Here is a 27,901-nt window from a genome sequence, read left to right as displayed (position 1 = left end):
AATTATTTTTTTTCTTAAATAATGTCATTGTATAATAGCAATAACCCACTTCTGGGTGTGGGTAATGCTGTATTTACCCACGGTTGTCTTTGTTTGGCAACTCAGGCTTCGCCCTCGTGACCAAACCACACCAACTGTGGGTAAATCCAGCATTACCCACACCCAGGCATGGGTTATTGCTATAAGAGCATATCAACTTCTGTTTATGTACTGTGAATGTAAAAAAAAATAATGCCAACTTTGAACCTCTGTTGGAAGTGTACTTTGAATTTTTTTTTTTATTAATATAAAAAAAAAAAAAAAAAAAAAAAAAAAAAAAAAATTTTTTTCATTTTTTTTTTTTTTTTTCTTTTTCTTTTTTGAAATGACAGTTTTTGCTTTGTATTTGTTGTCAAGAAAGAAAAAACAAAAAAAAAACTCTCATATATATACTATTTAGTTTTCTTTTTTTAACTCTTTAACTTAGATTTCATAGTACACAAAACACAAACAAGTTTCTCTCTACTGTATTATTATATTAATATTAATATATGCATTTACTAATGCCAGGCTGTTCAGTAATGACATGGATACGAAGACCTTTGCTGCAAGTTCTATCAGTATTTGCTGTGTGTCTACAGAGTAGACCTGAAATGAGAGTACATGGCATGCACACATACATTCTTTACAGGTTTAAAGTGCCAGAAACGTAAAGAAATAAAATCATATGCCACAAATGTTGCATTGCTGTTAATACTTATTTACATGGCTCTGCTGAAGTGAACATGAATGACTGGTTATTTAGACATTTTGCATTTTTCTTACCTTGCATAGCATGCTGTAATCATCACAGCAGTTACCATAAACCTTGCATTTTTCATCACAAAAACATTTTCTGTCTATTGATCTGCAGGACGTATCAGCTTTGGGGCAACACTTTTTTGAGGGCCTAGATAAGCACCAGTTAGTAGGTATAGCTGTTGGGAAAAATAAATAAATAAATACACATTTATATTTCATCATGGCATTGCACAGAATAAGCATTCCAAATACTAGTAGTTTTAAGGACTATTAAACATGCTGGTAAGACACACCAACTTTGTTTTTACTGTTTAGAATATGTTTTGGAATCAGAGAGTAGAGTGTAAACATATACTTCTGATAGTAGCTGTAAAATATATGATGATTATGCCACTGATGGAAAAAGATGAATTAAGCAATTCATATCCTTTGTGCCACAATACAGGTGTGTTATTAAAATTGAAAGTCTGTATTAATAATCATATTCACATAGGGATGGCATGTGTCTCAGAAACCATTCTAGACCTTTACATGATTCTGAAAAGTAAGTTAATCATAAACTGTGCAGAGCAAATCTTCTGTGTTCATGGAATACTACCAGATATTTGGTTAAATATGCAAATGAAGGAAACCTACATAGTCCAAAATTCATAGTCAAAGTAACAGCTTTGTATGGTCTGCCTGCAACTGTGTATAATATATGCCAGAACTAACCATCACAGTTTGTGTTGCCTTACTGGATATCCTGATCTTCATCATCCATGATATGTTGCATATTATACAACAACCCTCCATTAATATGACAAATGTGCACACTGATTGGTCAGTGTGCCCATTGTAAATCAGACTTATACTAATGGAAAAAGGTCCAGTCGCCTGGACTTTTTCCATTAGTACAACTCTTTTTTTTTTGTGTGTGTTGGACAGTAACAGAGAATGGTAGAGCTACGTTGCTGTTATCTTGCTATGTTAAATGAGCTTAACATAGCGAGATAGCTTAAAAAAAGCAACAGAGATCTTCCTTTCTCTGTTGCTTTTTTTAAAGCTGTCTCACTATGTTAAACGACATTGTTTTCCCACCCGCCAACACAGCAGTGTACCCATACAACTGCTGTAACAGTACCACCTATGGTATATCAGTGGAACAGGCAATCTTAGGGCTGTAACATAGATATTGCTCACATCATTCTATGTCTCACTTCATGCAGGATAATAAAGTACATATTTATGCTGTTGATTGTGTGATGAATGACTCCTCTCTGTCTGGTGACCTGAGTGACTCAGTAGACTAGGGAAGGTAGCATGGTTGATGGCGTGGATGGGTCTAATCTGGAATTGCTCACATCTTTTGCATGTGAGGTAGTACTATGTTGGTGTTTCCATAGACTGTCATACCTCTTAGTGCAAGAAATCTGGACAAAGCCAGTAAGATTGAGGGGACAATGGCCCAAACATAGGGACAGATTTCAAATATTGCCCCCATAAGCCTAGACAGTCACTGGAAGTAAAGGTGTTGCATCATAACATACATTCTGAATCTCGCCTGAAACACAAATATTTGTCTGTAAGTAGTATAATGTAGTGATGTCAATATTCAATAATTCACCAGAAGACCACAGATGTATAAGAAACAGACCAAACATATGAGGCAAAACTCTGGCCATTCTGTGGAAATCAAGACAGTTGAGAGGTATGCAGACTATCAGTCTGTTGGTGGTGTAATATTAACAATCGCAGTCACAGATTAAGTTTGGCACACAGCTGAGGAATGCTGTGGACAGTTTGAGTGAAGTGCAGTGCTGTAAAAACAGCAGTGGATATTAATGTCTGCAACGTACAGGTAGGTGTGGACTGGAGTCACCTTAGTATTACTGACAGTCCAACTGGGCATGCCCATACACTTAGTTAAAAATAGCTCAATCTTGTTGCCCCTTCATCAAAATGACCTGTTATATATAAATGTTTATACATACAGATATACATATCCGTCTGTCACTTTCTCTCTCTCACATGCACAGTATATATATAACTATGTAGTGTCAAATAGATGTGTGCAGATATATGTAGCTATATATATAAAAAAATGATACATACACTCCCCCACATATATCTACATAACACATATACATAGCATGCACACATGCAGCTACAGTTATATATACATCCCAGTTATATACAGAAATTAGTGTGTGGATGTCTGTATTGTCTGACATACCCTAGGAATGGTGAGTAAATCTCCAATATCACACAGCCATAATGTTGCTCAAAGGATCCAGGCTAAGGGTGCAGCAGTGGAAATTCCACATACTCACAGACCTCTGTGCCTGCCGGATGTCACCATGTACTGTAATGTGTAATGTCATCAAATCAACTCATGGATGGACAGGGCAACTTGTCCCTGCCCACAGATATGCCTATGGAACTGCAGGCAGCCACATATAGCCATACTAGTAACTGTACACACATAGCCAGGATAATTACAGTTATCCCACTGCTAGGATACTAGATGCAGATAACAGTATGAAGTAATATGACACTACAGGCCACAGATGCTGGTCAACACAGGCCTAGTTTGTGTAATGCCCAAGTGATGTGCTTGAAATTACATATACAACCGACTTAATGTGTGGTGCATGCTATAAGTACTGTGGTCTAGAATGTATAAGACTAGATAGGTAGGGGTATAATCTCACTCCAGCCCACTTGGTGCAGAACTGCGTCAGAACATTTGTGTGTGTGTCTTCCTACAATTGAACAGACATGCTCTCATGAGCTATCTACCTGAAATGGTTATGCACTTCAACTATAAGTTGCTTCTGGCTTCCACAGTGCCCTCTTCAACAAGGCCTGATGATGTTATCCACCTTAAGACTACCAGCTGATAGTGTAATTTGAGTTGTAAGCTGTGGTGCATGCAATAAGTACTGTGATCTATAGTGTATACCACCAAGATAGATAGGTGTTTTAATCTCACTCCAACTTACTTGGGGCATGTGTATTTATCCATATGGCATCACCTTGGTAGCCTAGATGTATGTAGGGTTTTGCAGTATTTTATTTGTAGTGGTGAAAAAAGACTGACCACAACAAGGTCTCAGTAAGTCATCAAGCATTCTATGTCTTAAAATGATAGTTCCAGCAGACATGAGATGTGCTGCATGCACCACATGCTGTGATCTGTAGCATGGACCATTACATAGGTAAGTGTACACACCTACATACAGCCAATCTGCATTATGTGTTTGCCTTGGTGTGTCATGTATGCACTGACTGAAAGTGGTGCTAGCCTCAATGTATCATGTGTTTGTGTGAGCCTGTTAGAACATTTTACAACATGTTATGGAACCATGGGATGTATGACTGGAACACAGAGTATTGTAGCCTTCAACTTTCACTGGCCGGAAAGATGTGGATGCATTCACTATTGTAAAACCTATTCCAAAAGGTTTGGGATGTACTCTCAGACTGGCACTGGTATACTGAATGTGGCAGTCATCACAGCTATAATTATGTGCAATGGCACCCTTGCCATGCCACTACACAAGCATATCGTACAACTGTAGCAGCCACACAGATTCCAAGGTACCCAATACACACTGTAGAGAATATGTCCTATGGGGTGCATGCCAGAACCATACATGTGTAGTCTGTCTCTGAAATGCTGTGGAGAGGATGTGTATGGCTCCATACAGGGAGGTGTCAGTTCCCAGTGTGTATCTCCCGTGTAGCCATGACAGGACTAACACATGTGTCACTAGTGCTACACATCAACAACATCAGTGTGGTATGCATAGTACATGCTGGTGAGATAGGTATGTAAAACAGGCACTAGACCCTACATGAAATGGGGACCCCATGCATGTCATGCACACATCTGCTGTGACACACATGTGCAGGTTACAAATTGGGATGCAGAACACAACAATCATAACTCTTGCCGGTCAACTGTTGGTACTGGACACAGGATATATGTAGATGTGTCATCTCCATCAAAACCCTGATGGCACTTATGAAGGGTAGCAGACCTTCTCACAGATTAGGAATGCATGAGTATGCTGAATGCCAACATTGTCCTTGTTAGCCTGTTATACACATATGAAACTATGGGGCCATGCAGTTATAGTGCTGTACCTTGCTGACAACATATGTCTGTTGTGCTGACATGCCATCCTGTGCTGTTGTATTTCCACTGTGTATCCATAGGTCACCACAACAGACTCCTGTAACCAAAACATAAACAGGCCCATGACACACCTGTCATTGTGTAACTATACAGCCAATTCAACAACATACAACATAAAGACCACATAAGGTACACAAATGTATGTGGCATGCACATGACAAATGCCAGCATATAGTATCTCTCGTTAACCACTAAAACCAACATTGCATTACACAAGTACATGCTAAGTAATATAGTCACCCTGTGCATCATATCCATAGCTTCATTTCCTTGCATCAATGTCAAGGATGACAGGGATGTGGCACAGGTATCATCACTTGCACAAGGTGTTGTGTGAGGATGCAGGAGGCCTAGGCTGGCCCAAATGGTAGACAGCATGTGTGTGAGTCAGGAGGAGCATGTAAGATGGAACATGGAGAGGTGCTATGTGTGTCTGTAGGTGACCTACATCTGACAGTGGTGTGTGAGTGCATGTGTGTACACAGACAAGCTCAGTGCTAGCCCTACAAGTGTGCATGTTGGACAGCTTTGGATCGTACATGGTAGAGTTGACAGTTCACCAACTCTGGCCTCAAATGCAGGAATTGGCTCTGCCAGGAGTTGCACTGGCACCTCCATGCCCTAGGTCAGAAGCGTTGCTAGTACCTCATGGTGACTGCTGTCTGCTGGGACAGTGTCCACTATAAGACAACCCAAGACCAAGAGTCCATGGCCTGCCATGTCATGGTGTGGACAGCACACTCCTCTCTGTAGCGCTGGATGTACTGCCACTATAGGAGCATGAGTGTGCATGGCCATGTGGACTCTCAGCAGATGGTGTTGTTCACCAATGTTCATGTGTCCGATGCTCAACTCCAACCACACTTTCTGGCACAGACAATGTGCTGTCCAAGACAGACACTTTCCCAGCCCACCGTCTGCCCACAGCATCAATGAACCAATCCAGGCTTTCCCCAGTGTGGTGGAGGCTGTCATGGATGTCAGACTGTGCAACATCCATAACCCAGAGCATACACCTGGTGTTCCATTCAGAAGGTTCCTGTGCCTCCATGATGGCCTGAAACATGCACCGGGTTACTCATGATATGAAACCTGCAACAGGTGGTGGATGGACAGCAGGTCTCCTAGAAGCACCCCTGTCAATCTGCCTGTGAGAGACTTTGCCAATTCTCTGGCTATGGCCAGTGTCTACACTCACTGAAGTCATAGTTGCCACACTTCCCTGTTAAGTGTCTCCACCCTCTGAGTGTCCAATATCTGTGGCTGCTGGGGACTGGGTATGTGTGGGCATACTGAATGTGTGCAGTGACAATGGGGGCAGAAGAGTCATCTCTACTTCTGGGACAGATTCAGCCCCTGACACCCACACCTGTGCCTCAGTGTGGCCACCATCTTTATTAGTGTCCAAGGAGACACTGACATCAGGTTGTGTTGGGGACAGACTCCAACCCTCATGGTCACCTGCAATAAGAATGAAATAAGCAGTACATTAGTACCTGCACTATTGTGTTTGAAAAGCATCCAAAAAGAACAAGGTCCTGCAACTGGATTACTGATCAAACAACTTCCTTCTCTGCCTTTGTCCACAAAGCACTACCCCAGAACACAATTCAAATTCAACTCAAGACCTTTATAACCATCACTTGCAGTAAATCAAGTCAAACATGGCCAGTAATATTTACCTTTTACTTATTCAGTATGACACAATAACTGAAAAACAACACATAAGTCCCAGTACAACTCTCTTCACAATTATATGGAAATACACATTTCACTGCCTAATGTATTTGCCTTCAACCTGATGTATTTTCCAAGGCATTTTACATTCCTGGCCTCATTTAAACCAAGTGCCTTATCTGCTCTTACCTGTAACTGCTAAAGTGTATCTGTTTGTCGCACTACACTCCTGTGACTACTCCTTCTCGAAACCTTAGGTACCTCTTCCAGACTGGTATTTAATACCCTATGCTGTTTACACACATAATTATATGCACACAGAGCATTATTCTGGCCCTTAACTGTACTAGACCATAATTGTTCCTTAACAAAATACATGTTATACTTATCAGGGGCAGGACCACGGCCTTAGTCATTACCTGATGGACCTGTGAAAAGTAGAGGGTGGAGTAATGTCACTACCATGGCATGTTGCAGCACAACAAGGTAATGCATCCATATATCTCACATTTACAGTAGCTACTATGCTACTTGTGGTATTGGATCCATAGGTTCATAGGTTCATAGGTTCATAGGTAGGTATTAGGCTATAGGCCCTAGGGCATATACAAGCCTAGCCAAAAATGTACCCTGGCTTTCGTCACCCAAGAAAATTATTTTCCTGTGCCCCTGTCAAGCAGAACCACAGAAGTGATCCCCAGGGTGAATTTCCTATTACCCATCAAATCATCAAGATTTTTCTTGAAGAGTGCTAATGAGGAGCTCTGTTTGACATAGATAGGTAGTCTGTTCCAGAGTATGGGAAGTCTCTTGGACAGGAGTCTATCCCTCCAGCATGTTCTGTTTATTGTGGTGACAAGGTTTAGGTCCCTAGAGCGTGTAGCTCGGAGGGATTGGGATTTCTTTAAGTGGAGCATGTCCAACAGCTCTGGGTTTGACATAGCTTTGTATGTTAGGCAGAGATCGCCTCTGAGTAGGCGATATGCGACGGAATAAAGCTGGAGTTTTTTGAGACGATCTGCGTAAGGCATCTGTTTGAGGCCAGTAATCCTCTTTGTGAGGTATTTTTGTGGCCTCTCCAGTTGTTGTAGATGTCTTGTGAGGTACATACCAAAAGGGGCATTGTACTCTATAATGGGTCTAATGAGTGATGAGTAGAGGGGAACAATGACCTCTTTTTTTCTGGATGAGAAACCTTTTGTGATGAGGTGTGTCACATAGAAGGATTTCCTGACCACTTTGGCAATGTGATTATCAAAGGAGAGACTACTGTCCACCTGTGTCCCAAGGTCTCTTATCACACTTTTGGTGTTATGTAGACTAACACCTATGTGGTAGTTCATGGGTACAGAATTTTTACCAAAGGGGTTGACAATGCACTTTTTGGCATTGAGCTTGAGACCATGTCTTTGACACCAGGCATCTGTCTCAGTGAGGCCCTTTTGTAGGATGTCCACATCGTTAGGAGTTTCAATTATGGCTCCTAGTTTGCAGTCATCTGTGAATTTAGTTAGCCAAAGACCTTCTGTATCAGCCTGTACTTCAGAAAAGTAGATACCAAACAGGAGAGGACCCAGGACTGAACCCTGTTGTACTCCACTTGTCACTGGTCTGAAGTCTGATTTGGAGTCTGCTACTTTCACAGTGTGGGTTCTTTCAGTAATCCAGTTGGCAACCCATCTTGTGACATAGGGATTTATACCTAGATTAGTGAGTTTATCTATAATTCCAGAGTGGGGGATGGTGTTGAACGCCTTGGCGAGATCTAGATAGGCTGTGTGAACCACCTTACCCTCATCCATGGCCTTGGTGACTACTTCAAAGAAGTCTATCAGGTTTAGGAGACATGATCTGCCTTTTACAAACCCAAACTGTGTGGGGTCCAGGGTTTGGAGATCTCCAATGTCTTTGTTTATGAGATCCATGATGATACATTCTATGGCCTTGCAGACGAGGCTTGTCAGGCTAATGGGGTGGTATTTCCCAGGGTCTGTTATGGCCCCCCCCCTTTGTGGAGTGGGATAACTGTCACGGTACACCATTCAATGGGCACAAAGCCTGAGGTGAGGCTATGATTGAACATGGTACTTAGGTGGGGTGCCAGTTCATTCTGTAGTTCATGTAGAAGGCAGCCTGGGATGTTGTCAGGTCCCATGGATGCTGTGTTCTTGGCTTTGGAGAGTGAAGTTTTTACCTGTGCAGCCATGATTACAGGAACTTTGCATTCTTCCGGTATAAAGATGGGCCCTTTAGGGGGTGAGAGGGTAGGTAAAGTTAGCACTGAACCTATCTGCCAGGATGTTGGCAATATCAATTGGTTCTGTATATTTTGTGTCGTGCTGAAACTCAGAGCAGATCTGAGTGTTGCCATTGAGATTTTTAACATAGCTATAGAATGCTTTGTGGTTGTCTTTAGAATCAGTGGCAATTTTGTTTTCATAACTAGCTTTGGAGGATTTTATGAGGGATCTCAGCTTCTTACTGAGGCTGACCAGGGAGTTCCTCCAATCGTGGGATTTTACTCTTTTTTGCAACAGTTTCTTTCTTCTGTTGTAGAGTTTGTTTATGGCAGAAGACCACCAGATTGGCTTCCTTTTTTTGGAGGATAGTATCTTGGTTCTGTTAGGGATAGCATGATCCATGCACTTGTGTAAGTGCTTATAAAGTGCATTTGTGTAGGATTCAGCAGTTGTACCTCTATTGTCCATCTGCATGGGTGTCATGAAGTTTGCCACTTCTGTCTTAAGAAGCGTGAAGTTGGCTTTGGAGAAATTTTTTACGGTTGTTTTCCTAATGGGGGGTGGGAGCAGGATGTGGATGTCTAGGGTGATTAGCTTGTGATTGGATCTGACCAATGAGGAGCTGACCTCTGGTGTGGAACACTGGTCCCCCATGTTGGTGATGACCAGGTCTAGGATATTGCTGCCTCTGGTGGGGGTGTGGGTATGTTGATCCAAAGCGTTGTAATTGATGATTTCCAGAAAATGTTGAGCAAAAGATTTGGTACATGAGTAGTTTTCCCAGTTAATGGTAGGGTAGTTGAAATCACCCATTATTAGAGTGTTGGGCTGTACCTTAATATTTTCCAGTGTATCAAGAAAAGAGGAGTGTGAATCCTGGGGCATGGTGGGGGGTCTGTAGCAAGCTACAATCTGGATTGCGGTTTTGCCCAGAGTTAGTTGAACTTGGATAATCTCAAATGCATTATGCTGAGCAACTAGCTTGGAGGTGTGGATATCCTTAATGAATATGGACACGCCTCCACCTTTAGTGTTTCAGTCCAGGTTTGGTGGCCGAAAGGTGTGGTAAGAATTATAGCCTGGTAATGCAGGGGTGATCTTTGGAGCTTTGAACCAGGTCTCTGTCACTGCACAGATGTCAATGTTCTCCATTTTAAGGAGTGCCTCGAGTGAGTGCATTTTGAGGTTTAGACTTCTAGCATTAAGTAGCATTACCCTCAGATTTTGCTTGCTTGTACCAGTTACGGTGGTGAATTTGTCATTTGAACCTTGCCTACAAAATGCACTATAGGGGTGGCAAGAGCCTTTGCCAGTATCCGGAATCCCAAGGGCGACCGGTGTAGGCCATCTCTGGCAAGGCAGCATGGTCTGTCAATCATGTCATCCCAGGCAGACAGATACTGGATTCCCTTAGAATGACACCAGAAGATTAGCCAATTGTTAAAGTCAGTCATTTTGTCCTTGTACTGTGGTGTCATTCTGGGTGATGGCAAGATGCTACTCAGGGCTAGGGTCATACCGGCCTAGGCTACAAGGTCAGAGAGCTCCTCCATGTCTCTTTTCATGTAGTCCAGGGAGGTATGTCTCAGGTCATTTACACCAACATGGACAATGACAGAGTCATATTTGTACTTGTTGTAGGGTGACCTGAGTGCGTGTGTTATGTGGCAGTTCCTGGCACCTGACAGGCAGCTGACAGTAACTTTTTCCTTGTTTAGCCTGGTGAGTGGAACATCAGTGTGCCTGACTATAGAGTCACCTATGACTAGAGTGTTGGGTACATTATGCCTTATGGGCTGTAATTGAGTGGCACACTGAGTATGTGGACTATGTGTCATTTGGGCTGTGTTGGGGGGTGGAGGTTGCTTACATTTCTGCTTTGGAGGTCTCTGTTGTTTGGGCTGATTAGTACAGAGAGCCTCCGCGAATGTAGTTGTGTGTTTTGTGGTTCTGTGTGTGTGTTTTGGTGGTGTAGGTTTTGAGGGACTATGTGATGAGTGTGGTGCGGTGCAAGTGTTTACCTTCTCCTCTTGACTGTCTAGGCCTGTCTTTGGTAAAGAGAGCTTTGCTTCCAGTTTGGCTATATAAGTGCATCTCTCACAGGTCATAGTGTTGGGTGGTAGGAAGAGAGGGTTGTCTGTGTACATGAGGTAATTGCTGCATTGTCTCAAGATGTCCAGATTCATCAGGTAGACAGGAGAAAACACCGGGAGCTGACCATTCTGCATATGAGTGTATACCTGAGGTTACACCTCCCCAAGGTAAAAAAAAACTGACCCCCACATAAAAGTGTTTACAACCTGACAGACTGACTGCTACAGTAGTACAATGCTGATCACAGTAAGCTTACCTGCGCACTTTTCAGCTCCTGGAAACTGTGGCACCCACCTCCACAATGTATGGTGTGACAGATGTCTGGGAGTTCTCACATGTGCCTAAGTACACCAGTAATTCCTCAGTGGCCAACAGTTGTTGTTCTACTGCAGGCCGTCCACCAGTGACAGCATAATCCCTGGCTATATCTGCTGCCAGTAAACATGCAGCATTAATCATATTGGTTGCCCAGTGTCGGACCTGCTCATATGTCCTGCCCTGCTGGCCCATGGCATTAATGTCATGCACAAGGTATGACCACAATGTGGCCCACTGTTCCCTATTATGCCTCCCCCTGGATAGCATGATGTCATCGTGTTGCCTTAGTCCTTGCAAGATTATGTCATTCTCTGCATCCGAGAAGGGTGGGTGTCATCTGTGGTACATAATTCCTGAAAGACAACACAAGGGGAACTCATTATAGGATAAGATACATGGACTTCCACTATGTACAGATGCAACAAGGGCAAACTGGCCAGCAATATCCCCTGCTTGCTCACACATGTCATAACCCACAGTGTGATAACATGCAATGTGTGTAGATCCAACTGAGATACTATCAATAGTGAGTTATTTACCTGTGTGCCATGAGACATTCTGTTGTATGATCATACACCCAACACTCCAGTTTACGGTGGTGTGTCCGCTAAGTCTAGCCACCCAATAATATGTCATAAGACCAGTGCCAGACAAATAGCAGTGTACTATTACAACCACTGTGAAGGAACAGTCCTTCAATAGAAGTGTGCTACAATGACGAAAGATAATACAACCTTGGAGTACTGTACATCTCTTGTAGCTGTGAGTCAGCAGGGTATCCCTGACATGTCATTATCACTGGTCTATGACCAGCTTACTGCTGTAATTCCTATTCCCCATACCTCTATCCTCCCATCTGAATCCTGTTATATGCAAGAAACAGTTTCATACCTGCTAGAGTGCAGTACTCTTATGTTGAACTGTGTGTCTGGTAAAGTTTCACAAAGACATGCTCTGTGTTAGTAAGGTTTCATACAGAATGGTTCCCTATAGCCAGCTGCCTACCTTTTAAACATGTTCCCCATCAGCAGGGCATTATCTCTAAACCAATCTGTGGTTCTGAAATGCTAAATACAGCCAAAGCAACTGAATTGCACTATCATTAGCCAATGACATGCAACCACTGGGCAATATATAAGGACTTCATGTAGGCCTGGGCCCCTTTCTTAGCTGTTGAGATGGACACTACTGTAGGAGACTACATCTTCACAGATGGTAGGTCTGTAGCAGAAACCATTACATAGAGCTGTGTGTACCATGGTCTGCAGCTGCTGCTGTAGGTAGCAGACATAGGCAAAGAGTGTGCACACATTGGAGAACAGCAAGCTGTAGGTGTATCTGTGTCAGCTGTGTCAGCCTTGTTGTAGAGGCAGTCCCAGTGTGAGGGAACCCTTTATACTTCGATTAATGGATGTATTTAAGGTATGTATGTTAGGCAACTGTGTCAATAACAGAGTACTAGGTTACATATAGTACTGCTATATGAATATGTAAAGTGTGTCCCTAACTGCAGGCCTGTGAATTCAGGCACTGAAAATTGGCTATTTAATTTGCAATGCTTTGTGTGGAAAAAGAGTGTATTAGTGATCCATTAATTGTTGTCTTCACAATAATGTAAGTAAAATGCAGCACAACAGTAGATTTCAACCTAGGACTGTGTATGGCAAAGCATATCATATGCAAATCATTTAAATGATCTACTGAGTCACTGCAACAGCAGGTGTACTTGCAAAATATATGTGTACACATATAGACTGTGACAAACATTTTCTACATCCATCAATATGTGCATGGCTTTATATGGATGTATTTCTGCACCAGAGTCCCAGCTGAACATGTATTTTGCCATGAATGCCTTAGCAGGTGACTTCTACATGTTGCTGATAAAAGGGCACATGTACTTCCTATTGCAGTCCTCACTTGCATTCATTATTATGTGTGTTGCTGTCTAGTAGTGTATTATTGCAACAGAGTCCAAGGTACACTCCCGTTTATCCCATTAGTTTTTAATTCTAGTCGCATGGTGCAGCGCAGCATGCAGCTCCGCTAAGACATGCCTAATGACTAAGCAGAAATCACTATGTTTTGATGAAAACACCTGTTTTATTCCAGAGTTGTGTGGCATGGCAGTTTAATGCAGTGCACTGTAGGTATGATGTGTTTGGGTTAGAAACATGGCAGAGGTGTTTATTTTGTATGTGTCTAACAATATTCTAAACACATTTAATCATTAAAGCTCTATTTAGCTGAGCTAAGAGAAGCTGCATGGTGTGATGCACTGTGCAGCTCTGTCCTGATAAAATATAAAGAAAAGAAATAGGAGGTGATAGAAAAATGGTGAAATGGGGGCAAGCAAGGGGAAAAACATAGTGAAAGTCAGGTAAGGATGTGCAGGAAGTGTGCACCATAGCTATCCATTTTTTGTACAGCAACAGCTGTGCACTTTGACAGATTTGTAAATGTATTTGCACTCTCCACCCCAGAGAGAGGGGTGAGGACAACATAACTGCATTGCCAAGCCAATTGGACCAAATTACTTGTGTCCAGTGGACACTTGTGCGAAATGGAGAGCTATGTCTTGGATGATATATTTTTTGGGGACTGATGCCCAAGGCAAAAGTAGAATGTTGGGAAAGGGACAGAGGTAAGTGTGGGGGAGGTAAGTTGGGTAGGAGAGAATGCAATTGCAAATAGACAAGACAGACATGACAGCAGACAGGGGCAGTGTGTGACACATGAGGGGGGAGAACACCTTGGATGGGGAGAGTGTTGTGGAATCCAAGGCCCATGTGCCTCCAGATGGCAGCAGTATGACTTATGTCCCCACCTGTGGGATTTTTGGCACTGTTCCTTCACTGCTATGAGGGTGGCTGTGCTGGAGGCAGGGCACCAGCGTGAGGCTGCCCCACCAAGTTGGCCAACATGCTCTCAATCCAGCGCAAGTGGTGTTCATAGCTACCATGAACAATTCTGCCACCATGACTGACAGTTGAGCCTGGGTAACAACATCCCCTCTGCCAACGCTCCAAGGGTGAGGTCGAGCTCTGTCTCCTGGGGAAGTTCTACCCGATGCTGCAGGTAGTACAGAAGCAGCAGAGTGTGCACTAATGGTTTGGGTCCCAGACATGCTAGGACCTGATGCCACTACTGGTTGAGGCAAGGTAGGAGGATCAGCCGGAACTGGCCTACCTTGACATGCTGTATTAATTGAGGTATAGTAATAAATATAGGTTAGTTATGAACAAATCATTGTTAGTAATAACAGCGTTACACAACATTGGAAATAACCCAACTACATATCAATGCATATTATGTGTAACACAACATTAAGTAACAGAACAGTCAGCATGTTAACAACATGGCAGTAACAGTTACAGCATAAGACAAACAAAATTGGTAATTTAACAAGATATGTTAATATGCAACCATAATACTACATAAAAATAATAAAACACATGTCTCAAAGCACAATTATTGTAACAATGTATGTTAATAGTAAACTATAACTGATTAATAACAATAGTAAATAAATGAAGATAAGGGGTGGAGAGACAGAGAAAAACAGTCAATTAGTGACAGTACAGGTTATATCCCTGACCACAATCCTACTATCTACTCTACAGGTCTGTATTTTCTTTATGTGTACAGTGATTACAAGACTCCTATAGCTGATGTAACATGTACATACCTTTCAAGCTATTTGCATGGGATGCTATGGGCCAAGCAGTAACAACTGCAGGTACACAACTACATAGAACACTTACACATCAAGTGGACCTATATAACTACCAAGGTGTTCTGTGGACTGAGTTGGTAATACATTGCAATGTAGGTAATCATTTCTGTATGAATTCTCTGACAGATGAATTATGCAGTAGTAATTATAGTACCTGAAATCATGACACTTGAAAGACATGTGTGTGTACAGTACAGACACTAACCAGCTGTCCTGCCTTGATTGGTAGGCATGGGAATAGTACCCAATAGCTGTGACTGCAGGGGACATCTGCATAGACTGCATTAATTGACTGCAGCAACTTTTAACAGATATTCCAACAAAACAGCCATACCAGGATTACACAGTTTTTTTCTGACACAACATTGCTGATGAACACATTCTTGCTATTGATTTTAACAGTCTTTGACATCTAAACACACAAGTATCTACTCATAATATGGGCTACCTCACCCATTTACCTGTAGCTCCTGTAGAGAGAGAGAAACTGTGAGCATTATGTGACTGCTACTGTAATATTTACTGCTTCGTACCACTGAATTCAAATTGTAGACTTGCGTGGAAAAATGTACTATTTACAGAGCATTTACCAGACTGAACTACTGAGTCACTGCTGACTGAATGACTGATATTGGTCTAGAGCTCACCTGGAACCATACTATGACTTGGTAGAACTTCTACAGTGTTATACTAGACTGCAGTGACAGTAGAATGCACATGCATGAAATACAAGCATAACACAGATAGTATGTACACTTTATTTCAGCATCAACAATGCAGGTGTATACATTTTATTATTAGTGGTTTGAAATATCTGTAAAGTCAACAAACATATATCAGTTCATGGAGTGGGCTACCTCACCCAAATTCCTTAAGTCTGTGGATGACAGAGAATTATGTGATTGATACTAGCCTAGAAACAGCCTTAAACAGTTCTATGAGTGAAGCAATATCATTTACAACCATTAATTGTGCATTATACAGCTATTACAGTGTAATACTTAACTGCAGAAACCTTACCTTACAGACTCAATGCCTACAGTTCTGCTGCAATGGTTATAACAAGATAATCCTGATGTACACCATGTTTCTTGCCGTTATTGGTATTGTTTATTGTTTTTATTGAACTGCAGTTGTTATTATTCATTTATTGCACTACAGCTCTAAATCCACATTTATTGCACTACAGACTTTATTGTATGCACTTTAAGTTAACGCTTTACTTTTTCTTGCTTATTGCACTACAGTTAGCATAATACATCTGTACTCACCACACTCACGGCGCAACTGGGCCAAGCACCTGGCATGGGACTCAACATTGCCAGCCCTCTTGGCTGTAGCTATTGGGGGAGAAGCACACCATTATGCATAGCAGTTTTGCAAACATTAAGCTTGCATTTTGTTAAGACAGCAGAAAACATACTTACATGCTTGTGGGGCATTCCCTGCCTCACTTCTTGGACCCAGGTCTCCAAGGTACCCCTTTTTCTACTTTTTAGGTCATCATGGTGGTGACGACACTACTGAACTGTGCAGGTGATACCAGTAACACTGGTGAGTTCTCTGGTCAACCGGTCCCAGGCCTCAACCTTACATTCTGAGCCCTGGAAACCTCCTTGCAGAAGCCTATCATTATGGTTTTTCACAAGGAAGCCAACCATGACCTTGAACTCCAGAATACTCCACCTCTGTGCCCAAGAGCATGCACATTCTCCTACACCACCAGCCATAGCTTTAATAGATATGACTCCAAAGAATGATGCAGATTCCCGCCTATTGCTCTTAATATAGGCTGGTTTCCTCCCCTTACACATCACTGAGCACTATACAAGAAAGCACTGCATTGCTTAGCAGCATGTAAACCAGCTAAGCAGAGCTGAGCAGCATCCAAACAAGCACAATTGTGGTTTTAGAGAAGCTGAGCACCGCACAAACATTGGCAGCCGTTACCATGTTTAGGTGGTGCTTAACAGGTTTTAGCACAGTTTAGCAGAGTGCTGTGGAACCATATTTTAAAAATGTGTTCATAATGTTTACAACAAAAATACATATATGCATTCCCTTCCATGTATTTGAACCATGGACATATTACACATAAATCTGTAACTCTACCCTTTTAGCTACGTGGATAGTAAGAAATCTGGTATACATTCACATATACTACTGAGCTACCTGTAAGTAGTGCTGCACATTGAGCCGGACCATGCAAACATGCTTAAACATGCTTAAACACACCTATAAAAAAAATTAATTACATCTGGTTTCTATTTTTAGACGTCTGGTAGGGGTCGGTTATGTATGTATAAGCTCTGCTAGGCTGTGCTGCTCTCTGCATTGCACAATGTAAATTAAAAAAAAATAATTATGATAATTAATTACATCCAGTTTCTATTTTTAGATGTCTTGCAGGTGTCAGCTGTCTATATATGAGAATAGCTTGGCATTGTTGCGCTCCACGCCACGCAAACATGCAGTAAAACAAAAAACATTATTAAAAATAAAGAGGGCACACATCACACATCATTGAAATAACATATTATAAATTGGACACACTTTACAACATTACTACAGTGGCAGGGACTATTGCAGTGAACCTCACACTCATCTGCAGCCACGGTTAGCCACTACACCTCTCCCTACACTGATTCAATATCATTGTTCCTTGGTTCTCCCTCAGCAGTGCATCATCATTAATATGCATGGCGTGCTGCCGAGGGGGACCATGGCCATATACATGGATATATTCCACATAGGCCTTACACCGTGCCTACATGGATTTTATTAAATCCTGGGGTTTGCCTCTCTAGCTTGCCAATTAATTGCATTTAGCATACTACTTCCAATCCTTCATTTATTGGATGTTTCATGATTCCAATACTGTATCAGTGGGAAAATACTTTTGAGAACCCAAGTTGCATTTCGTCCCTACAATCTGCTGTCAGGCCTTGTTTAGTCTTCTCTTATTATCTGTTTTCAGTGAAAGCATTACAACTCCTAGACATAATCATGTCTACTCAAATCATGTCTCCAGTGTCTCTTCTCATCTGAATGAGAATGGTCCCAGTTTTTCTAGCACCTGCTCAATACCTTTTTCTCTCTCCATCTCATAAGCATTTTTGTTGTTTGCCTTTGGACTCCCTTTAACAGCTCACTATGCATCTCCCTAAATAGCCATCAGAAATTTACACAAGCAGCATTTCTTTTAAAAATGAGAGCATGTATTATAATGTACACCAAGCAGGCATCTGTTATAGCAATAACCCACGCCTGGGTGTGGGTAATGCTGGATTTACCCATGGTTGGCGTGGTTTGGTCCTGAGGGCGAAGCCCGAGGGACCAAACAAAGCCAACTGTGAGTCAATCCAGCATTACCCACACCCAGAAGTGGGTTATTGCTATTATACAATGACATTATTTAAGAAAAATAATTACTTTTCGTAAATAATGGCATTGTATAATGCATCCTTGCTGCCCTTCCACCGCTGTCTGTTATCCGCGGCAGTTCTGATGTACTGCGCATGCATAAGCCTACGCAGTACATCAGGGCTGTGGGCAAAAGCAACGGAGATCTTCTCCATTGCTTTTTACTGTCTCGCTATCTTAAATGGGTTTAACATAGCGAGACAGCTTTAAAAAAAGCAACAGAGAATCTCCGTTGCTTATTTTAAAGCTGTCTCGCTATGTTAAACCCATTTAACATAGCGAGACGGTTTTGAAAAAAGCAATGGAGAAAGTAAGATCTCCGTTGCTTTTTACAAACTGTTTTGCTATGTTAAATGGGTTTAACATAGCGAGACAGTTTTTAAATAAGCAATGGAGATCTCCGTTGCTTATTTTAAAGCTGTCTCGCTATGTTAAACCCATTTAACATAACGAGACAGGTTTAAAAAAAAAGCAACGGAGAAAGCAAGATCTTCGTTGCTTTTTACACACTGTGTTGCTATGTTAAAGGTGTTTAACATAGCGAGACAGCTTTAAAAAAAGCAAGGGACATCTCTGTTGCTTTTTTTAAACCTGTGTCATTATGTTAAACTCCTTTAACATAGCGAGACAGTGTTTTAAAAAAGACTTATACTAATGGAAAAAGTCTGGGTGACCGGACCTTTTTCCATTAGTATAAGTCAATTTACAATGTGCACGCTGGTCAATCAGCGTGCACGTTTTAGAATATTAATGGGGGGTCATAGTATAATAAATTATTATTTACACACCATTCTAGGAAACTACATGCATCCAATAAGTCAAAGACAATTATCTAAGTTCAAACTCAATTAAAATGAAAAAAAATTAAACAGTGCAAAAATCATATATAGTACATATGGTGAATGCTGTCCATCCTACCCCACACACCAAATATAAATATTCCATTTGTCGAATAAACCTAGACCTTAACCTCACCATAAGCACAACATTAACCCTAACTATATTACTGATGCTCACCAAAAAACATAAACTTAAATCCTTCTTCTAAGCCTTACAGAGCCAGATCATAGTCAAATGGGATCCTAGGCCACTTAAAGGACTGCCCGTCTCCAACCCCCACAGTTATAAAAGTATTCCAATATCTGGCTGCCTTTCCTCAGTTATCATAAGACACTATTCAAGCCTCTCAATGTCCATACTACTTCTTTTTGTTTACTTGTACAATGATCACAGTGATTTGGATTTAATTTAAAACTGTAAAATGGTTATTTCAAATTTTACAGCAAAATCACTGACAACAGTATGGCAAGCATAACAGTCTCACACTGAAATCAGACTTACCATGAGCAACAGTAAACTTATCTTCCCTTGAAACTCACATTTATTGATAATACATTTGGCAACCCATTAAACTATAAGGCAAATACTGGGAGTTATTCAAGCAGCTTATAGTGAAAAACAAATTAGCATCTATGTGAAGGGCATGGGAATTCAAAGGACAAATGTGCAACACATTTACTAATATCTTGGACAGTCCACTGGATACCAGCATTTCCTTATAGCGGCAGCTTAGGTGCACTGTCCAGTGAATTGAGTTGATCAGAGTCACTCAGGAGACAAATAATGGTTGATGAAATCAATCCCTGTATTACAAAAGCATCTCATAGCCTTACTTTTCTGTACTAAGTATCAGACAGACTGTTGCAGCCCAACATAGTGCATATCTCACCTGTGTACCTACAAAAAAAAAAAAAAAAAAAATAACAAAGGGCTGGATTCATGAACACCTACACTAACTGTATACCATCTATGTTCAAAAACATCCCTACCACATTTTTGTGCTTTCTATTCAATCAGAAAGATTATACTAAGTGTACATGCAGTCTACGCATTGTGGTAACCTTTATGCATCTCCTAAGTATTTAAGGTTGCAAGAAAATCAGTGGAAAACTAAAATTAAGAGGAAGAAGGTACAAGTTATGCTTTTGTTGTCTATTCACTTAGAATAGTGTACACTTAGTGTAGATGTTAATGAATCTGGTCAAACATTTATTGAAAATGTGCTTACAATTGAAACATAAACATTAAACTTGTAGACTTCATTCTTTTCAGCTTACTCACAAACAAATAATAAACACACTTTCAACAGTCAACAAAACAAGGAAACCAAGGATGTTCTTCATGTTGATCTTTACTACTGTAGCCTAAGCTGTATGGGTTATATCCAGCATAGTGTATAACAACCATACAGCTTCCATAGTTTCAGGACACCTGTCATGCACCCAAACCATTAGCTCGACCTGGGCTGACTAAAATACAGGTTTGGGTGAGAATCTCTTTAAAGCTTTCCTGCCACAGAAGAACGCTCTCTTCTCCATGCTTCAGGGGATCAACATTCATCTTGTGCTGCTCCATTGCTGAGTTGATTTAGGGGAAACAAAGTTCACATATTATTTTTAATGTTTTATCTTACTATCTTTAGTACATTTTAAGTTACAGTTAATTATCTGTTTTTTACTGGTCATCATGTAACTTTACTGTACTTTTAAATGGGAGTGCACTTTTGTGTTTGACAGTTAAAAGTTAATTTAAACATTCTAAAACCATTTTTTCTGTGGCAAGACTGCATTTAAATTACTTTTGGAGTTGGTAGAGCATATTAGATTTTTTTTTACTCTGTTTATATTGGAAAAGTAACTTTATATCACTTTTAAAATTTCACTAACTTGTGCTGCTTAGATTCACCAGGGAAAAAAAAACACCATTTTTGGCTTTAACATGGAATGGACTACCAGTCATACAGTTAGTCCTTCTTCCAGCTACAAAAACATAGAGTTAACTAAACAGTGGGCGAGATTCAATAATATCTCCACTAAGTGTACACTAACCACAGGATTTAATAAAATCTGTGTAGGTATAGTGTAGAGCCTACACAGAATGTATCCATGTACACAGCCACAGTTCCCTCTTGGCAGTGTGCCATGCATATTAATAATGGCACGCTGCCAAGGGACAGCCGAGGAACACATATATTGAATAGGTGTAGGGAGAGGTGTAGCAGCTGACTGTGGCTGCAGATGAGTGTGGGGCTCCTTGCAATGGTCTGCACCACTGTAGTAATGTTGTGAAGTGTGTCAAATGTGTAATATATCACTTCACTGATGTGTTATGTGTCCCCTGGTTTTTTAATTTTTTTTTTTTACTGCATGTTTGTGCGGTGTCTGTGCTCACATATAGACAGCTGACTCCTGCCAGACATCTAAAAATAGAAACCAGATCTAATTAACTATCATAATTATTTTTTTTTAAATTGCCATTTGATGTCATGGCATGGAGGACAGCAGAGCTGAGAAGTGCTTATACATATATAACCAACACCTGCTAGACATCTAAAAATAGAAACCAGATCTAATTAATTATCATAATTAATTTTTTTAAATTGCCATTTGGCATCACGGCATGGAGCACAGCAGAGCTGAGACACGCTTATACACACATAACCAACATCTGCCAGACATCTAAAAATAAAACCCAGATATAATTATTTATTTATTTAAAGTTTTGTTTATGTGTGATTACATGTGTTTGCACGACAGGGCACAGTGCTCAGTTAAGCTTACATATAGCTCAGTAGTATATGTGAAGGTATACTAGCTTTTATAATATCCAAGTAGCTAAATGGGTAGAGTTACAACTATATTTGTAGTAGGTCCTAGCTTCGAACCCATAGAAGGCAGAACACATCTATAATGTGATGTACTATTTTTCTATAATTTAAAAACAACATTGTAAAATATGGCAATGCTGCACTCTGCTGAACTCTGCTCAACCACGCAAAGCACCTCATAACCTGTTAATGGCTACAAATGAGGGGAACCTTGGACACCTTGGTCCAAGAGGCTAGGGCAGGGAATGCCCCACAAGTATGTATGCATGTTTTCTGGTGTCTTAACAAAATGCAAGCTGAATGTCTTCAAAACTGATATGCATAATGGTGTGCTTCTCTCACAACAACTGCATCTGAGACAGCTTGCAATGTTGAGTCTCATGCCGGTGCCTGGCCAGGTTGCATGTGAGTGTACTGAGTATGGATGTATTATGCCAGCTGCAGTGCAATAAGCAAGAACGAGTACAGCATTAACTGCAATAAAGTATATACAATAAAGTCTGTAAATGTGGAATGAGAGCTGTAATGCAATACATTTTAATTAGAGCTGTAGTGCAATAAATGAATAATAACAATAGTAGTTCAAAAAAAAACAAAAGAAAACAAGAAACAATACCAATAACAGGAAGGAAATGATGTACATCAGAATTGTTTTGTCATAACCTTTGTAGTAGAGCTGTATGCATTGAGTCTGTAAGGTAAGGGTGCTGAAGTTAAGTATAACACTGTAATAGCTGCAGAATCAAGAAATCAAATCTAATGGCTGCGTACTGTCTTGCTTAACTCGTAGTACTGTTTAAGGCTGTCTCTAGGCCTATACTTGTCACATAATGCTCTGTCTTCCATAAACTTCAGGTAATAAAGGTATATGGTTGAGGTAGCCCACTCCAAGGCCAGATATTGTGTGTGTGGACTTTACAGATATTTCAAACTAATAAAAATAATATGTGTAAGCAAGTATTGTTGAAAGTGAAATACAGCTGTAGTAATATATGCAGTATGGATGTATACCTTGTGTGTGTGTTCTATTGGCACTGTGGTCTAGTATAATATTGTAACAGTAGTATAATGCTAGAGGAAAGTCCTGTAACTTGCACTGCACAATTCATAGTATGTTTCCAGGTGGTCTCCAGGCAAGTGTCAGTCACCCTGTAGTCAGCAGTGACTCAGTGATTCAATCTGTTAAATTTCTTATACACAGCACATTTTGCCACCCACAGTCCTGGGTTCAAATACAGTGCTATGTAGCACTACATTCTCAGCATCAGTCACATAATGCTCACAATTTCTCTCTCCCAAGAACACAAAAATGTTATGAGTGAGTTAGCCCATAATATGTGCAGATGTGTTTTGATCTCACAGAATGTTATACTCAATAGCAAGACTGTGTTCATCAACATTGTTAAATCTGAAATAAAACTGTAATCCCAGTATGGCTGTATTGCTTGCATGTCTGTACTATGCTGCTGCAGTCAATTATTAAATTCTTTGTACATGCCTCCTGCAGTCACAGCTAGTTGGTTTTACTCCCATGCCTGCCAACTAATCCATGATGACTGTCTAGTTTAATACTGTACACAAACATGCCTCTCAAGTGTCACAAGTTCTCTTAATGTAGTTAAAATTGAATAATCCATCTGTCACATGTTTACAAGATAAATTATTACCTGGAATGCAATGTATTACCAAATCTTTTTACAGAACACTCTGGTAGTTATAGAAGTCCACATTTTGTAAAACCATTCTGAGTAGTTCTGTACCTGCATTTGTTAGTGCTTAGCCCTTATTGTCCCATGCTATCAGCTTGAGAGGTATGTATGTGCTACAACAGCTATAGGGGAATTGTAGTCACTGTAATCATAGCTGTCAGTAGATACCTGTAAAAGTATATATTACCAGTGCTGTCAGGGATATCATCTGCAATGTCACTAATGGAATACTCCTCTTAGGCCTATTGTCTCGGCTGAAGGATCAGTAACTGCACCACTCACAAGATATATTGATTTAAATTTTAAAAATATAGTTTTGAATAACACAAATATTTTAAAGGATTCCTGGGACTTTTTAAGATGCATAGACAACACAAAACAATTAAATACACAGAGTTTTATCACCTTGGATTTATTTACTTGTATCCCACATGATGTGGGATTACTATGGTTTGAAGAATTTTTAGCTGATTGTAATGGTATTTCTTTTAATGTATTCCATACATATTTAGTTTTAAAGGACCTAGTTTTAAATAACAACTTTATATTCTTCCAGGGTGAATATTACAAACAATTGAAGGGAGTGGCAATGGGGGCACATTGTGCCCCAATGACATTTTATGTGCTGTGTGTTCGTTATGTTTTGATTTGGATTAAAACATTTGTTATGGTGGATCTGCTGGTCTCCGGTGCCTTTTTTTGGTTTGCTAGTATTGTTTGTTGGGCACTTAAACCACATTTTGCTATAACTGTCAACCTTTTACTGAAAGAAATCTGAACAAAGTCATAATTAATGGAAGAACAAATGCCCAAAATTAGGTACTATCTTTAAATATTGCTCTTACAAACTAAGAAAGTTAACAGAATAACATGTATTACAATAGGATGAATGTGTTTTGAAGGGTATGACATCTGAACCTCAGATGTCTGTCTTTATTTTCTGACTTCAACCCTCAATTATTTGCCAGCAAATTTCCTGACATCCACAATTTTGTGTGAAAATGACCAAAAACATTAGGCAAAAATCTTGACGTTCTATGAACATCTATATAGTTGAGAGGTATGATGCCTAAGGGAATGTATACTACAGCAGGTTTGCATTGTTTTCTGTCATTGTGGCACACTGGTGTTGCTGGACTGGCCCCATATATTGGTTGTAATAGCACACTGTTATATGTCTGGTAGTAGACATATGCCATATTAGTGGGAGGATGCCTGTAGGGGACACACCACAACAGACTGCAGTGCTGGGTATAGGAACATACAGCAGAATTTGTCACAGCTCACAAGGATATATCCCAGTATCAGTATTATCTTGGTGGTATCCACACATATAGTGTGTTGTCAGACTGTGGGATATGATGTGTGAGGGAGCAGTGGAAGGTGCAGGCCTTCATGGATGTGCTGAATCTGTACATAGTGGATGTCCATGTATATGGTCCTGTAATGTGTTTCCCTTTTGTTGTCTTTCAGGAACCATGTACTGCAGATGACATGCTCCCTTCTCAGATGTGGAGAATGAGACAATAGTGGATGGACTAAGGCAGCATCATCAGGTCTTGTTGTTCAGGGGAGTCATAATTGGGAACAGTGGGTAGCATTGTGGGCAGACCTTGTGTGGGATGTCAATGAGATTGGCCTGCAGGACAGAGCCTATGTGCAGGTCCGACACTAGGCCACAGATGTAGTGAATGCTGCATGGCAAAGGGCAGCTGATGTTGCCAAGGACCGTGCCATCACCAGTGGAGGGCCGGCAGTGGAAGAACCAGTCTCGGCCGCAGAAGAATTCCTGGTGAACCTAGAATCACATGACAGCTCCCACTCATCCATCACATCATACATTGTGGAGGTGGGTGTCACAGTGTCCACTGCAGACAAGCGTCCAGATAAGCTTACTGTGTTCACCAGTGTAATACTGTGTCAGTCATTGTGGCAGGCTCTACATACCTGTACATGGTTGCCAGGTTTATGTGCATTGGGGGGGGGGTTTGGGGTTTAAGCTCAGTTGTGTACACATACTCAGAATGTCAGTAATACAGCCAGTAACACAGTAGCTACTGTAAAGTGGATATATGCAGATATTACCTTGTAGTGCTGCAACATTTGGTGTTGCTGACAATATCTCTCCCTCACCTTTTCATAGGTCAGTCAGGTGTTGCCCAAGCCGATGGTCCTGTACTTGGTAAGCATGGTACTGTTGTTTTATGGATCATATATACCCTATGAGAATTAAGGGCTGCCCTATTGCCCTATGTACCAATGTGGTGTTTAGCCAGAGTAGAATATTTGTATGTTCCATTCTGGAACAGTTAACTACAGTTCATAAACAGGGTAATCACAGGTGTGTATTTGAAAAAAAACATTAACACATTTACACTTTTAGTTATGAGCTACTATGCAGCCTGGTATACATGAGACAATTATTTCAAGATGCCTGTTCAAACACAAAAGGGAGATGATAGATACCTGAGGCAGTGACACTAGTACTGGCATATCATTCTCAAGATAGGTGTACTGGGTTTTATATGTAGTTCTATCACATACAGTGTCGTACTGCATACCTTACAGGTATATTGTACTGGTAACTTTTACCAGATGTAGCTGAAGTGCATGTTATAAAGGCCTTGACCTGTTTGTGTATGTTGTTGTGAGGTTGTCTGCTGTGCATTGGAGTGGAGATGAAAAGATGTGAGACTGGTAATGCAGTTGTGGATACTCATTTGTATGAGTCTGGGTGGATTACCATACATAATAGTGCAGGTACTAATTTACAGCTTTTGTCTTGGTTTTCAGAGGTGACCGGTGGGGCCCTCACAACCTGATGTCAGTGTCTCATCAGAATCGGATGAGGATGGTGGCCATAGTGAGGCAGAAGTGAGGTTGTTGAGGGCTGAATATGGCCTGGAGTTTGACATCCCTCTTCTGCCCACATTGTCTCTGCACACAGTTAGTATGCTCACACATACCCAGTCCCCAGAGGCCACAGATATTGGACAGTCAGAGGGTGGAGACATTGAACAGGGAAGTGTGACAACTATGGCTCCAGTGAGTGTACACACTGGCCATTGCCAGAGAAATAACTAGGTCTGACACAGGTGGATTGACAGGGGTGCTTGTAAATGACCTGCTGTCCATCCACCACCTGTTGATGGTGTCACATCATGAGTCACTCAATGTATGTTTCGTGCTGTCCACACCATGACATGGCAGGCCATGGGTATGTGGTCTGGGTGGTCCTACAGAACATTTTGCTGCTGCTCCATCATTTACTTTTAAAAACAAGTGGAACATAAAGTCATTATTGGAAATGCAGGTGAGTGGGGATGTGGGCCAACCTACCATTAGGAAATGTGGACACTGCAATCAATGTCCCTTTATTTGTTTATCCCCAGGTGACACATGGCTGTCAAGGTTGACCAATGTTTGCCATGGGGGCAAATTTAACTGTGATTCTAAAAGGGTTGTTTATCTTGCTCTGTGTGATTCATGCACAGCATTCTGCATTGGTAAGACTGTCAAATCCCTCAATAAAAGAATATACCAGCATGACTACAGTATCAGGGAAAATTACAACAAAAGTGCCCTGGCTAGACATGCTGGGCTGTGTGCTGGTTTTAGACAGTTTACATTTTTGGTTTTAGAGCATGTCAAGATTGGTGTTTTTCCTGGTGACTGGCAGAATTTTTTATTGCAGAGGGGAATGTTTTGGCAGCTACACTTTGATGTTTGCAGTTTTCCAGGTTTGAGACACTATTTTCTATTTCAAGTGAGCTTAAAAGAAGGGCTAATATTTGCTAAAATTACATTTTATTAGTGTGATATTCTACATTCTGCATTTTATTTTGTATTTTTAAAAGCATTTTTTATGTTAAAAATGTTGCTTCAGCAGTTTTGTGGATGTTTTCTTTTTAATTTGAGGAGGGGATTAGTACTTGTTTGGTGCCTTTTTTATACATAAAAGGATTTCCTGTTTGCCGTTTATGGATCTGAGGATATCACTTTGTGATGAAAGCACTTAACCAACAATTTTTTGTACTATGGCAAATAAAGGGTGTTGGATTGATCTTTAGACAA

The 27,901-nt window shown here is 40.8% G+C and overlaps 1 protein-coding gene across 1 annotated transcript in view; it reads right to left on the bottom strand.

Annotated features, from left to right (window-relative positions):
• Window positions 1-27,901, bottom strand: part of LOC122801113 (IgGFc-binding protein-like) — a 495,969-nt gene that overhangs the window by 101,266 nt on the left and 366,802 nt on the right. The window contains exon 4 of the mRNA XM_044070643.1: window positions 805-956. Coding sequence (XP_043926578.1) covers window positions 805-956 — 152 coding nt within the window. The remainder of the gene's footprint in view (window positions 1-804; window positions 957-27,901) is intronic.

Source organism: Protopterus annectens, chromosome 4.part1, assembly GCF_019279795.1.
Source record: "Protopterus annectens isolate FY-2018-M chromosome 4.part1, PAN1.0, whole genome shotgun sequence".
Taxonomy (NCBI): Eukaryota; Metazoa; Chordata; order Ceratodontiformes; family Protopteridae; genus Protopterus; species Protopterus annectens.
The sequence above is the reverse complement of the archived record's forward strand: the minus strand, read 5'-3'. Positions and strand labels throughout refer to the sequence as shown.